General features: G+C 40.0%; 1 protein-coding gene across 1 annotated transcript; it reads right to left on the bottom strand.

The window, feature by feature from the left end:
• Nucleotides 1-1,761: 1,761 nt before the first annotated feature.
• On the bottom strand, nucleotides 1,762-13,946 carry REXO2 (RNA exonuclease 2). The gene is made up of 7 exons (XM_006890796.1): nucleotides 13,658-13,946; nucleotides 12,682-12,765; nucleotides 9,033-9,110; nucleotides 8,333-8,444; nucleotides 6,914-7,022; nucleotides 5,531-5,584; nucleotides 1,762-2,213 (listed from the first exon to the last, which is right to left on the bottom strand). The coding sequence occupies exons 1-7, from the start codon at nucleotides 13,802-13,804 to the stop codon at nucleotides 2,084-2,086; spliced, it is 714 nt and encodes a 237-aa protein (XP_006890858.1). The 5' UTR covers nucleotides 13,805-13,946; the 3' UTR covers nucleotides 1,762-2,083.
• Nucleotides 13,947-14,525: the final 579 nt, after the last annotated feature.

The raw sequence follows: 14,525 nt of genomic DNA, 5'->3' as shown, positions 1-14,525 counted from the left end.
ACTTTCCTCCCAGGCTACAGATGATGCTACTGAAAACGACTGCACACATGAAGGGCTTACCAGAGAACCATTAAATACTGAATACACAAAATGGGACAGGAGGCCTAAAATTAACACCTAAAATTATAATCCTTAAGACAAAATGAAGAGTCTCAAATAGTTAAGCTGATGAATAGACTAGTCCAGTCTATGGCATTAAGAGCTATACCTAGTTACCAGGAACCACGTTTTTAACACTCAAGAGTTTTCATACCTTCCTCTTGCATTGGTAACATTCCTGAAAGCCAAGTAAGAACAGGGATCCTCTTGCCAAATTTCAGTTGGAAACATCATGCCAAGTCAAAGGCAGACTGCTGATAGAGTTTATAAGTCTTCAGTATGATGCCATCACAGGCTTTAAATGAGATGATGCCCGAGCCCATTACCGACAGACACAGTATCCTTTCCCAGTGAACCTCACCTGAGCAAAACCATCATCTTGGTGATATGCTTTGTGTATCAAGCAGGGAGCTGGTGACAACCCTGGTGAGTTAGGCACCACCTCATCTGACAGGGATGGAAACTTAAGGCTTAAGAGAAGATAATTTGCTGAAGTTGCTGAGTATTTCAAGGAGCTTCAATTTGAACCCAGATTTTTGACTCAAGAGCATCTTAGACACACTCCTCCCTTCCAAGCCATTAAGGAAGGTGCATGAGCTAAAAAGCCTGTGCCATTCCAGAAAGCCAAATGGACTTTCAGGAGAGTTGGCTGAAGTTTACTTTCCATCAGCTTATACACTCAGTAGCTTACACGCAATAAACTTATAACCCCAAGACTTAATATACTCACTTGGAGAAGATTAAATGGTGAACCCATGAGAGCTAGAACTTGACAAGTTTCCAGCTGCCGTCCGACCTCTATTCTATTCATGTGCATGAATTACAGCTTCTGTATGTTTTCTTCACTGTATGACATTATTCTAACCTACAATCTCATTATTTTTCTGGAATGGAACTGTCCTATTATGATCACACCTGTATGTCCATAGAATGACTGAAATGAAGCAAGAATGTCATTTTGGATAACCCGAGTGTTAGTCGAAAGGTCTCAATGAGATGCAGGTCACCTGTGGGCCTTTCTCAACTCTCCTTTCTTATCCTAAAAGGGCAACTGTGAGAGTGAAGAGCACAAAAATGAGAGTGGGATATAGTCTAAAGACAGGTGATGCCAGTGTGCACTCTGGTGGCTGAGGACTTTGGTCACCCCTCAATCAAAAGAGCTCAACGAAGATGGCCAAGTAGCTACTTAATGCTCTCAAAATACTGCAGTGACTGCCTCACACATAATAACCATCCAATAGTAACTGGGGTAACTGGGGCAGGTGTGTCAGAGGCAGTGACACTGGCTCAGGATCAAGCTGGGTTCAGAGCTATTGTCCAAGAGTCACCGTCGACTCAATGGCACTTAACTACAACATACCTTGGTTATTACTAAATCCCTATCAGATGGCTACAGGATTTCCTCAATTCCAAGAAAAGCAGCCTAAATAAGAGTTATTAGTCCAAAAACTCTAACAAGCCTAAAGCTGCTTCTCTGAACCTACTTCTAGTCCTTCCATGCCTGACTTGTAAAGCAAAAGAGGTTTGCTTCCTTTTTAACATAAGAAAACATAATCTTTTCCTAACTGTACAATGTCGATTTAAACTCTTTTTTTTTTAAAAAAAGGCCATCTTTCATCAATGATTAAACTACTAAAGAACTGAGGGTACGAAGGAAATATCTTGCATTTCAATAGAACTAGCTTTATTTTTTTTTTCTTTTTAAACAAAAGAAATGGTCTAGAAGCAAATGAAGATATATGTACCAAGGGATGGGCATGACCTGGTACTTACAAAGAAGTAGTTGTGTTATAAATGGTAACAGCAGAGACAGGAAAAAAAACAACAACCCAACAGTATTTCCAGTGCTGTCTGGGTGAGTAATCTAGAGTTGTGAGTTAACTGAAAGAAGGTGCTTTGTCAGGCAATCAGGGTGAACGGGAAAGGAAAAGGCCACCAGCAGCTGCTTCCAGAGAACTCCGTGGCGGCAGCGGGAGAACTGGCATCAACTCACAGTCTTCTCAGTTTCTCCGTTTTCTATGATTTTCCTCTTCTTTTCATCTGTTTTCTTCTTGAAGATGTTATTTCGGTAAAACTGAAGTTCTTTGATGCTTTCACTAATGTCATCGAGTGCCCTAAAAGCAAACACACCGGGTTGAGTGAGATGCTCAAGAACAGAGGTGATGGAAAGCATTTTTTTTTCATATGCATACCCATGTTTATTGTGGCTTTGTTTATAATAGCAAAGAGTTGGGAACAACCCAAGTGCCTGTCAACAAACGAATGGATAGAGATGCTGTGGTATATTCATACAATGGAATGCTATGCTGCATTGAATGAATGGAAATCCAATTCTCTGTAAATGTTCATTAAAATTATTTAAAAAAAAGAAAAGAAAAACCAGGAACTCATGAAATATTATACAAAATGTGTAACCCTGGAGGGCATTACACTGATTGAAATATCTAAGACACTAAAGGACAAATACTGCATAGTGCCACTGTTGTGAAAAAGGACTGACATCAGGTTTGGGGGAAACTAAGAAAAGAGGGGATAAATAATGTATACTGCATTGCAATAGATGAGGGAGAAAACTGTTCAAAAGGAATATATGATTAGGTATTATTTTCATGACAAGATTCCAGAAAAGGAAATGCATAGTAAAGTGGACTGTGTGGACTTGGGGAGATGGGAGATTGTATAACAATGAAAGAATTTTCTTTTATTTTTTTTCCAAAGAGAAAAGTGAACTATGGGCGAGAGGTGGGCAGAGAGGAAAATGAGAAAAAAAATAAATGGGACTAATATGCTGGAAAAAATTTGGAAGTGCATACAATGATTTGTAATAAAAATGGGTGCTACTTTACTTAATGATTAAAAAATTAATTTTTTTTATTGGGAAAAACATATTGGGGGTACAAGGAGGTGAGGGTTGGGGGCAGAAGGGTGAGAAGGGCCAGGATGCAGTTGCAGAGCTGCACAGTTTGGTCGGTGGGGGACGGAAAGCATTTTACACCAAAATGAGAACTTGTTCTAAATGACTCGAGTGCACGAGGCGCTGCTGTCAACACCGCAGTCAGGCCTTACAAGGAAAGGGACGCTTTCAGCAAAACAAACGTCAAGTATTTTGTTGTTGTTTTTTTTTTAAAAGAAGAGGAGAAAAAAAAACACCACCCAAAAACCAAACTAAGTCCTAACAGCCTCAAGTTTCCCAAACAGTTCCTTAAGATGGTAAAGTGTTCCATGGAGAGTGGAAAATGACTCTGAGGTCAAGGAAGTTTAGGAAAACTACATTAAACACTTCTCTTCTGAAGTTCTTTGCAAAGCATTTCATTTACTAAAGTGCAATGCGAATTCCCAAGGGATTATACTGTACACACATACACACACAGAGAATTTCTAAAACTTAATGGACATCATTTGTGGAATACTTATTAACAGCTCGTGGAACACAAGCTGGGAAATACTGAGCAATGCATAATGACATCCCTGAACAAAATCTACTGACATCGTTGAACATAATTCATGACTCAGTCATTCTAATAAACAATTCTCAGACAGATCCTAACCATGAAAGGGGATCTGCCTCCTCCTGTGATCTACGCAGGGAGTGATAGCAGCCAGACTGTCTAAAAGCTCTTCTTCTTCTAATCGAGTCAGTGCAAGCTTGTTAAAAGCATGTGCAAGGAAACCCAGACACTCCGAATGAGGGGCCACAGGGCTCTTGTAGAGAATATAAACTTTAGTGTAATAGTTTTATGGAAGTTATTTCTGTGGTTAGGGCAGCAATTTTGTTTTCTTCTCTGGTCCTGGATAGACAGTGGAGTTCTGACGCCATCAAACATGCAGCCTCTGGCCACACAAGGGCACATAAACTCTTTATACGACACTGAAATCCAAGAGATCAGAGTAGGAGCACATGAAATGACTTACAGTTTCAAAATCGATGGGAAAACCTAATTGGTCCTGATGTGAGAATATTTACTTTAAAAACAAAAACAACCCAATGCTATCAAGTCAGTTCTAACACACAGAGGCCAAAAGCTATAAATCTTTAAGCCAGTTGTCTCATCTTCCTCCCACAGAGCAGCTATCATGTTCAAAATGCAGGCCTTTTGGTTAACAACTCTTTAATCACTGTGTCACCAGGCATGGTAAGGCAGTATACAGTCATTAGTTATTACATTTGATGCAACTATTCATGTTTTACAATAGGTATCAGTGCTTTATTAGAGGGCTCTTCCACAGACCTAAACAAAATGTTTGGGGGGGGGAGGGGGAAATCCACAATATTTAGCAAAACAAGGCAACTGTAGTGCTACAGATTTTCTAACATCTGAGAAATTATGAATTCCAAAACACTTCAAGCCCAATTCTAACAGACAAAATGAGGTATACCTATATTATTGTATTATTCAGATAAAGTAATATACACCTGTATTATTGATTCAGGTAAGATCAATAGAAAAAGACGCAAGAAAATCAAACAAGGACTTGGTCTTTTCTGCCTGCCTAGAACAGTGCATGGCACACAGCAGGCACTCAGTAAAGGATACATTCAATGCTTCTGTTACAAGGCATCTATCTCATTCACAAAGTCAAAGACTTAGCACACAGGCTAGACAAGATCTTGAAACTTTTTTGTGTATTTGTAACTAAGGTTGTAGCTCATTTAAAAAAAAATCAGAAACATTTAAATGTCAAACTTAGGTTAACAGTGTTAGTGTAATACAACTATACACAAAGTGTTCTTTTTTTAATGACTGTAAGTGGGAGGAAAATTAATACTGCTCATTACTAGAAAGATTACAGTTTGTTTCATCATACCTTTAAACTAAATTATCTAAAAGCTTCAAGACTATAATAAAGATTATTCCCTATAAACCTCTCAGAATGTATTCCTGGTCAGAATTCTTGATGATTCTAGAAAAAAATAAATTGTCTTTATGCTGTTCACTGTTTTCCAGAAGGGAAAGGTTGATTTTTTTTTTTTTTTTAGGTACCAGGGACTCAACAATGACTCACAGTGACTATTTCTGAATCTTGCCCTATCATGTTCCAGCCTCATTATTTCTAATATGCTTGAACCCATTGTTACAGTAATTGTGTCAATCCATCTTCCGGGAGGTCTTCCTCTCTTTCTCTGACCCCTCAATGTTCCCAGCATAATGTCTTTTTCTAGTGACCAAAGTCTTTTGACAACATGCCAAAGTAGGCAATATAAAGGTTCATCGTCCCTGCTCCTCAAAAGCACCCTGATTACACTTTCTTCAAGACATATTTGTCTAAGATGGACCATCTTCTCCCGTGTGATTTACAGTTTCTGAAAACCCACTAAAAATTCCAGTAATGAGTCACTTCAGAGTCAGGGGCGCACAAAGAAAGGGAAAATGGGGGAAGGAATTATTTAGAAATCTGGGGATTATGTGTGCATCAGAGTACTGAAACATACCTGTGAGAAGCAGCCTTCTTTGGTGCAAATTCATATTCTTCTGGATACCAGCGTCTACATACAGCAGAAATGGAACTCTCAAAGGAAACTGTCTCAAATACACGCAATAATTTACCTCCTTCAAGTCATTTATCAATATTGAAACAAGACATGAATGTTGCTATCAAGCTGCCTCTTTACCTAGAACCATCTCTCATCCTTATCCAACCCCCATCAGTGTAGAAGACTCCAATCTGGAACTCCTGCCCAACCCTCTCCTGGCTTTCTCTCATGGCTATCCAAGTGCCTGCTGGAAAAGCTCACTTAACAATCCATCAAAATACTAAATCAAAAAAGTAGGGAAAACCACATTTTCCATTCTAAATACCACTCTCTCCCGTCTACCAAGTCTATTCTTCCTCTGTGTTCCTCTTATCTTTGAGCAGTAGTAACATCATCTAAGCAAGTGGCCAGACTAGAAACTCCACTCACCCTCCCTCCCCAACCAAGCATTCAGTGTCTATCCCCCCACTTTGATGTTTTATCTCTATACCAGCTTATCTGCTGCCCACTGCCATGTCTGTTAGTCATTCTCTCTTAGACGATACTACTCTTTTTTCTGATCTCCTTACATTCTCTTTTTATCTCCACCCTGAGTTCAGAATGATCTAATCCCATCACTCATTCCTCAAAAATTTTTCAAAGGAATTTATCACACATAATATTTAATTTCCTTAGGATGGCATAGAGCCCTTCAAAATATGGTCTCATCTCCCAACTTATCCTAACCCCATGCTTTGCACTCCAGGATTAATAAATTGCTTTTAATTCCTTGAATTGGCTTTGTCTTCTTACTGCCTCACAGCTTTGAGCTTCTAGCCATTCCCTTTTGCTGGCCTGTTTTCCCTTCGCTTAAAGCTTAGAAAACATCCACTCTTTAAGTCTCAGCTTAAAAGCTAATTCTTATATACAGCTTTTCCTGACTTGCTAGCAGGTAGCCCCTTACCCTTATGCCTTCAATATGCACATGGCCATTAACCACATCACAGAGTATATTTCTGGTGTGTGCTCTTTATGCAGTTTTCAATCTATTAGGCTGTAAGTGACTTGAGGACTTTTTATTAATATGTCTCCAGCACAAAGGCTACTTACTATGCTTGACACTGAATGGGGGTTTAGTAAATTTTCTGGATTAATGCAATTTATATGAAAGACTCATGACATTGTTTACTCCAACTCTTAGCCAGTGCAGGATAAAGTCTTACCCAAGTGAGAAGATGATGAACAAGATATATCCCTGCTTTACACTCTCAGCTTTACAGCACTACTCAAGTCCTTTCACAAATTCTCAAGTAAAAACATGCTAAATGAGGCAAGTTAATACATCCTAAATACAGCCCTTACCTGCACAGCTCTTTTACAGTGCTCACATCAATTATTCTATAATGGAGATGTTTCATGAACTGAGGCATGTATTTGTCAAGGAACTTCTTATCTGCATGAACTGAATTTCCTAGAAAGACACGAAGCATACTGCATCTGTGTATTTCTAGTCACACATAACAGGAGATAAAAATTAATATTTGAAATGGAGATGATTTTTTTTCTAATTTTAATGGAAACAATTCCTCAAAGTATCTCAAAATTTCTAAATCATTTGGAGAACATCTGGTTATGATCCAAAGGCAGATTTCTGAGTATTTATTCAGTCTGGGGCGTAACAAATTAATAAATGGCCTGTCGACTAATAATATGTCTATGTCTCAACGTGCTTGATAATGCACAAATACATATATTTGTTACACATCTATTTACACAAATATTCTCCCAGTGTCAGGAAAGCCACACTGCTGACACTAAAAATTTAACTGAATCACAGAGGTAGAGAAACCTTTTATTTATATTCCAATTTTTTTCACAAATCATATCCATATTCACATTTCCATACAGTTATTCATATTAAAAACACTAAGTTTTAAATTAGAACTTTAAAATAGACATCAGCCACATTACCTGGGGGTGGGGCGCAGAATTTAATACAATATATGTTCTTCACAAATGTTTAAGCAGAATATTGCTACATCAATTCACACATACAAATATCTCCAAAGAACATTAACTTCCCTTTTGACAATGCAGTTCTTTCAAAATGCTACTACAACTGACCTGATCTCTTTAAAGTCAATAGCTACGAGGGGTGGGCAACAGTGAACTGTTTCAGTGGTTTTTGGGGTTTTTATGGTTTTTTTTTAGATTACTAAAGAAACATAGTAATGAATGAAACACATGAACCTTGGTTCAAAACAACTTTAAGACATCTTTGGGAACTTACATCCATGTATTCTTTTTAATAATCTTAAACACGAAAATAATGCTGTAATTATGTAAGGGAAGATCCTTATCTTCAGGAGAAGCTTGAATAAGTAACTAGAAATCAAGTGTCAAGATACCTGCAAATTACTTTCAAATGTTCAACAAAAAAAATAAATTAAAAAAAAAGCCAGCTAAGTAAAACAAACAGCACTAAGTTAACAATTACTTAATCCAACTTTCCTGTGCACGTGAAATGTTTCCATAGCAAAAATATGGGGGAAATTCTTATTGAGTTAGTCTGTGTTGGTTTCCAAGCTGTCATGTCTGGTTTCAGGGCATTTTTCCAATATTCACATTATAAACTAAACACAAAAATTTGAACATAAAAGGAAGATGTACTCCCCAAAGAGGAAGACATGGATGACCTTGGCTGGTCTTTCTGGAACTGCAGTCTCTTGAACCCCTACAACAGACGACTATCTACAAGGTATACAGAGGACTGGATTTTACCTGCAAGAGGACAGAGCCCCGGAGGAGTCTGCTGTCGTACAAAGGACAGAAATTCATACTCTGCCTGCTGCAATGTAATTGTACTCTCCTTCACTGCCTTGGTAAGACCAGACTGAAAGAGAGAATCCCCAAACCCCCACCAGAGACACATGAAGTCAGTGTTCAAAGGCATCCAGAAATGCAACCTCATTTCTACACTGGACAAAAAAGCTCAAGTTCAAATTATCACTGCCATCTTTACACCAATTTTTTTCTCTCTCTCTCAAAAGGATTCAAGCCAAATCAGCTGTTCCTGATTGTTAATAGCATTTCCACACAGTCAAAAACAAAGGTGGTGCTCAGGTCCAAGGACATAACCTCTGGGAAGAAACGACTATTAACAGGAGAGCAGCGTTCCCCCTTCTCTGCACAGATGATTCCTAACCTTATCCAAAAGACTGACTTGAGCAATACTTGAGAATCCACAATGCGCTCGCGACAGACTGAACGGAGGAGAGAGGAAAAGAGGGCAGTCAGGAGGTGATCTCGAGAGGTCCCAGAGTTGAAAAGGAAAGCCAGCAAGCAGTTTCCCAGGCTTGCCAAGCAATCTTCCTCTCACCCTTTTAGCAATACCATCCAACAATGGTATAGGATTCAGATGTGGGAGCAACAAGCTTGTTATGATCCCCAAAGCAGCAATCCTGTTATTTGGTAATGTTACCTTCCCATGATGTTCCTTACACCAATCTGACATGCTGTCCAGCAACTCATCTGGCTGCTTTATAATCAGGTTAGGACCCTGTGAATTAGAAAGACCATTAGTCGTCAGGAATCAACAGTAAATTTCCCTACGGTCTGGAATAAAGTTTGAGCTGCTTTCAAGATTAAATATGTACTTGCCGGAGAAATTAAAAGTCGAGGGTACTCTGTTAACCTTAAAAGGGCTCCTCATTTATCCTAGTCTATTAATGAGAGTGAAGGAGCACAAACAAGCAAACAAAGTAAAACTATAGTAACCACACCTGGAAATCTAATTGCCTACTCAGAGAGGACATACTTAGATGTTAAGGGGTAACAAACTATGGCCCCAGCCTGGGGCTGAGTTGTTTTGGTTTTTTAATGGTCAGTGAGTAAAGGGCAGTTTTCACTTTTTTTTTTTTTTTAGTTTTCAGTTTAAAAGTGAGAACATGTGACAGAAAGGTATGTGGCACTCAAAATTTAAAACAAGTACTATCTGACCTACAGAAAAAGTTTGTTTTCATTGTTAGTTCCTGGCTTATAATTAAGGAATGTGCTCTGAAAAGACTCGACTTTATACTACCAATTGGGGGTGGGGGACATACCAAACCCCATGTATCAGTATAACATCACTTACATTTGTTTAAGAAGGGGGCAAAATACACACATAAAGAAAAAATTCTCAAAAAACACATGAATGTTTAAGGACAGGAAGAAAATTGGTCATTTACCCTATTTTTTACAAAGTTATTTATTGTTTTGATTTTAATGATCTTTTGAAAATACACACCCACATGGGGGGAAAAAGAGGGGGATTATAGATTTATGTTGAGCTAAGGTGAAGTAACTTTAAATTCTCAGCTTCGTTTAATGGTGTTTAATGGTGAAAACATTCAACTGAGAATATCTAGACTCTGGTACGTGAGCTATGTCATTAAAGCATGTCATCCTAGACTTAAGTTTCTTCTGTACAATGAGGATGATAATAATTAGCATGCATCATTCACTTGAAGATGTTAACAGGATAAAAAAAAATAGATATGAAAGTTCTTTGAACTCCCTAGAAGAAAAGCACCCTATAAATCCAAACTACATTACTGCTGAAGTATTAATAATGGTTTACAATCATTGAAATGAACGAGAATTTAATGAAAATATGCCTGACAATCCTACAACAGAAAAGCATTTCCAAGAAAACTGGTGAGGGTCAAAAAATAATCTCCATGAGGGAAGGAAGGATCTTGCTCTATACCAGTTAAAAGAACAACGAATCTTCAAGGTAAAAGAAAAAACAATCCTAGTCAACAATGCTAGAAGCAGCAAGCTATTATAAAATCATGGCTTTTACAGCTTACTTGAAATCTTACTTGGCAAACTAAACTAGCTACAGAAATAAGTTCAGAGACGATGTTTGTTCTTATACTAACAGAACATTTTCTCAGATTTACACAAGAATAAAAGGTAGTTTCCAGAGAACTGATTTGCCGCCCCCACCCTCAAATATCCTGTATCCTCATCTAAATTTGTCTATTTACACACACTGCACTATCTACATCTATGTATATACATACCCAAATTTCCTCCAGGGTACATATCTACTAACTGGTCCATTAAACCATCAGTATTTCACAAATCAACAGTCTAAGGGAAAAAGATTTCTTCGGCCAAGGGTTAGCTGAGCTGGTAAAGTAAAAACACTTCTTTTCACTGTTCAGCCCCAGTAAAGTCCAAGTGGGAGAAAAGCAACCAAAACTCAAACGCCAAAGTTTTATTTGTAAAACTGAGTGGGGAATAAAAAATCTACGTTATGATGAGAAATATAAAGTCTCACGATTTGCTTTCAGACATGCCTGAGATAACAGCAGTGCTTCATCTGCTGGCAATTCATCTCTAAATGCTTCTGACTCCTCACATCTACTCCAAGTAAATGGAAGTCTTAAACTGTAGATTTTTGAACTGCATCCAGTGTCAGTAACAAATCAATTCTACTCCTTGAACACTTATTTTTCTGTTAAATAGCACTTGCTTTTCCATGTGTCCCTGTCTTGTTCCTATTACAGATTTTTTTTTTATGACTCTGAGTACTGATGACAAAATATAAACCAGAAAAGGAGCTCTGGTGGCCTAGTGGCAAGAGGCTGCTCTGCAATCCCAAAGGCGCAGTTCAAATCCACCAGATGCTCCACTGAAGAAGGAGGAGCAATCTCCTACTGTGCCAGTCAGATTCAACTCCGACTTCACAGTACACAACAAGAAAATGAAAAAACAAAAATAAACAAACCAGTTAATCAAGATCAAGGATATCCCCCCCTTAACCAATCACAAGGTATCACACACACTTATCAAGTGGTTCATGAGTGGCTGAAATACAACAGATGTGTTCTATTTCTTTTCATGTTCCAGCTAAAAGTATGTAAACTCTTAATTCCATCCAATACATCAACTGCTGTTGCCGCCGTGCAGACCAACTCATAGCTAACCCTCCAGCAGGTTTTCAGAGGCAGTAAATCACGAAGGATTTCTCCTACGAAGCTGCTGGTGGATTCCAACTTTGGGTCAATATGAGCACGTTTTGTGCCCTGCATTCACAGAAAGTCAAAAACTTTACTAAAGATCTAGAAAAATTATACACTCAAGTTGAAAAGGCAAAATTTAGATGATCCAGAAGCAAGTTAAAATTAAGGTGATGAGTGCCATCAAACGCCCTCCCGATTAAACCTCCAGTATGTTTTCAAAGGCTGTAAACTGCAGAGGAGGAGACTATCTTTCTTCCATGAACAGCTGATAGATTCAAACTCAGTGCCTTTGAGTTGGCAGAGCAACTCCTTACCACTAACTCAAGGTTATGGTTGTGTCATAAAAACTCTGACAAGAATTGCCAGACCACTGTGATAATACAGCCTAGTGGTAATGAGCCCTTAATGCAGGCTGCTGGTGTTTATCCACTAATGTCCCCAAGACCCCTCAGGTGAGCGTGCACAATCACCCAACTTCTGTGCCAAAACAAATCATCCTCAAAATGGCTATTAAAAAAGTACCTTCCTTATACTTCTCCTTACGACTAAGAGTCTTACATACAAAAAAACACTTTACTGTGCCTCGTTCATAGCAAACTCCACAACCATGGAATCAAGTTTGATTCATAATGATCCGACATTGAGTTCCCAAGGCTATAAATCTTTACAGGAAGAAAATGCCATCTGTATCCCCAAGAACCGCTGATAAGTTTGAAAAGCTACACCCTATGCTACCAGGACTCATGGTTCACAGCAAGCATTCAGGAAATGACACTAAGAAGTTGTGCTGCCAACCCAAAGGGAGGCAACTTACTACCACCTCTGGGAGAAAGATCGGCCATCACTTCCCGTAGGCAAATTACAGCCTGCCTCTGGAGGGAGAGTCAGCTCTGAGTTGGTTCAGATTCACAGCAAGTGAGTCAGAGGGGTGCTGTGCTGAGTGATTTCTTTTGGGTTTGGGGTTTGTTTATTTTTCTTTTAGCCATGTCACAGACTTTAATCTACATGGACCCCAGTTTGTCTTTTTAAAAATAAAAAGACCCGGGGAGCAGGAAATGATCTTCAGGATTCCAATCAACTCTAAGCACTATCACTCTATCCTATAGCATCACCTACTTCAGCCAAAATGTTGAGATCAGAGTCAGTTATAAGACAAGCCATCTCAATAATCTGGTCCTTCTCAATATCCAATCCAGTCATCTGCAAGAAAAACAAGTAAACATACATATATGAAACATGAAATCACCTTCCCGTCCTATTTTACTCACATTTACTTAACTGGAATCCCTTCAAATACATACAGCTACCATTCCTATCTAGGATAGCAAAGATAGCAATGGGTATACCTTTATTCAACAAACCTCAGTTTCACTGTCTGGGAGGTGCAAAGTAAAAACAGGGTTCCGGTGCTGGCCACATTCCAGTTCAGAAGTTGGATAACTAATACCACCACGCTCAGCCAGGGTGCACAAAGTTTTCTTACTAATTACCTCACCTGATCTTAGAGACAATCTGACGCTAAATATTCCCAGTTTGGATCAAAGGGAAACTCCTGTCACGAGGAATGGTTAACATAAACATAATGGAATCAGCACCAGAACTGGATCCCAGTCCCAACTCGGGCGCTCCCTAACACGATGACCTTGAATGACTCCAACTCTCTCTCTGGGCCTCAGTTTCTTAACTTAGGAAATCAGGAGTAAGGCTGAGTCATCTTCAGAGCCCAGTTTAGTTCTAACAACCTACAGCCCCTTCAGGCTGGAGAAAAAGGGGTCAACAGAACTACTGTTCCCACCTCCACCTTCGTAATAGTAACTCCGGAGGGACCAGCGCGCTCTGGAGACCCTAATCTGGGCAGAGGGGTGGGGAGAGTACCATATGGATGACTTTTCCCTTCTGAAACGAAACCCCACAACCCAGCACGGCCCCCCAACACCAGCTGGTCTCCTGCCCCCCGGACTTGCACAGTGATCCCACAGCCAGCCGCGCTCACCTGCCAGCCCTGAGCCCGGACCCCCGCCGCTCTCCCCCGCAGCCTGGGGTCCCACGCGCAAAACCTCACCTCTCCTAACTCCTCGCCCACCTCACTCACCTCCAAGTCCACCCAGACCATCCGTTGAGCCATGCTCTCCCCTGCGGCCATGGCTTCGCCACCTTCACCAACACCCCGCACCCAGAACTGCCCGCGACTCCCACCCACACCCCGCAACAGCCTGGAGCCTAAGGAGCCGCCTAGCATCACCCGGCACGAGCCACCACGGCCCAGCCTATCAGCCGGCGCTGGCGCAGGCGCGATAGTCGCTAAACGTCGCAAACCCACAGGGAGGCGCAGAAGCAAAAACTACAATTCCCAGCAAGCCATGCGCCCCCTTACCCTGAACGGCCCAGTTTAACTGTCGAATGGGATGATGGGGTTTAGAGTCTCGCCTGGTGTGGCGCTCGTATTCCCCACCCCCGCCACGTGTTTTTCGGATGTTACTGGACGCTGCTGTTTTTCGCAACTGAGTTGATTTCTTTCCAAGAGTTTTTATTTCCTGAGTTTTGATTAGTTGTAAACCGCCTAGCTTAAAAATACTTCTTACTTAAGTTAGTCGAAATGGTAAGATTATCTATTATTGACTATTTCAAATCTAGTTTTCCTTTTTTAACTTTCTTTTTTACTTACCCATTCCTAACAAGCATACGCTTAGGGTATACCTTCATTTACTTGCAACAAAAGGGTGATGTGTGTGGTTTTTAGACCAGAGGCCCATTCCATTTTCATGGCATTCTCTTGATGTATCCTTAAATGGAATCTTGAGTGAGACGTCTCTACATGTTGATGTTGTTGTTAGGTGCCTTCGAGTCGCCCTAAACCCTGTTCTATCCTGTGCCAATCTCGTTCTCTGACACACCTACTCCCATTACCCCACTCTCTGAATCAGTCCATCTAATGAAGGGTCTACCTCTCCTTAGCTGTC

Source organism: Elephantulus edwardii, unplaced genomic scaffold (genome assembly GCF_000299155.1).
Source record: "Elephantulus edwardii isolate Elephantulus edwardi_28Jun2011 unplaced genomic scaffold, EleEdw1.0 scaffold00093, whole genome shotgun sequence".
Lineage (NCBI taxonomy): Eukaryota > Metazoa > Chordata > Mammalia > Macroscelidea > Macroscelididae > Elephantulus > Elephantulus edwardii.
This window is presented reverse-complemented; position numbering and strand designations above follow the sequence as displayed.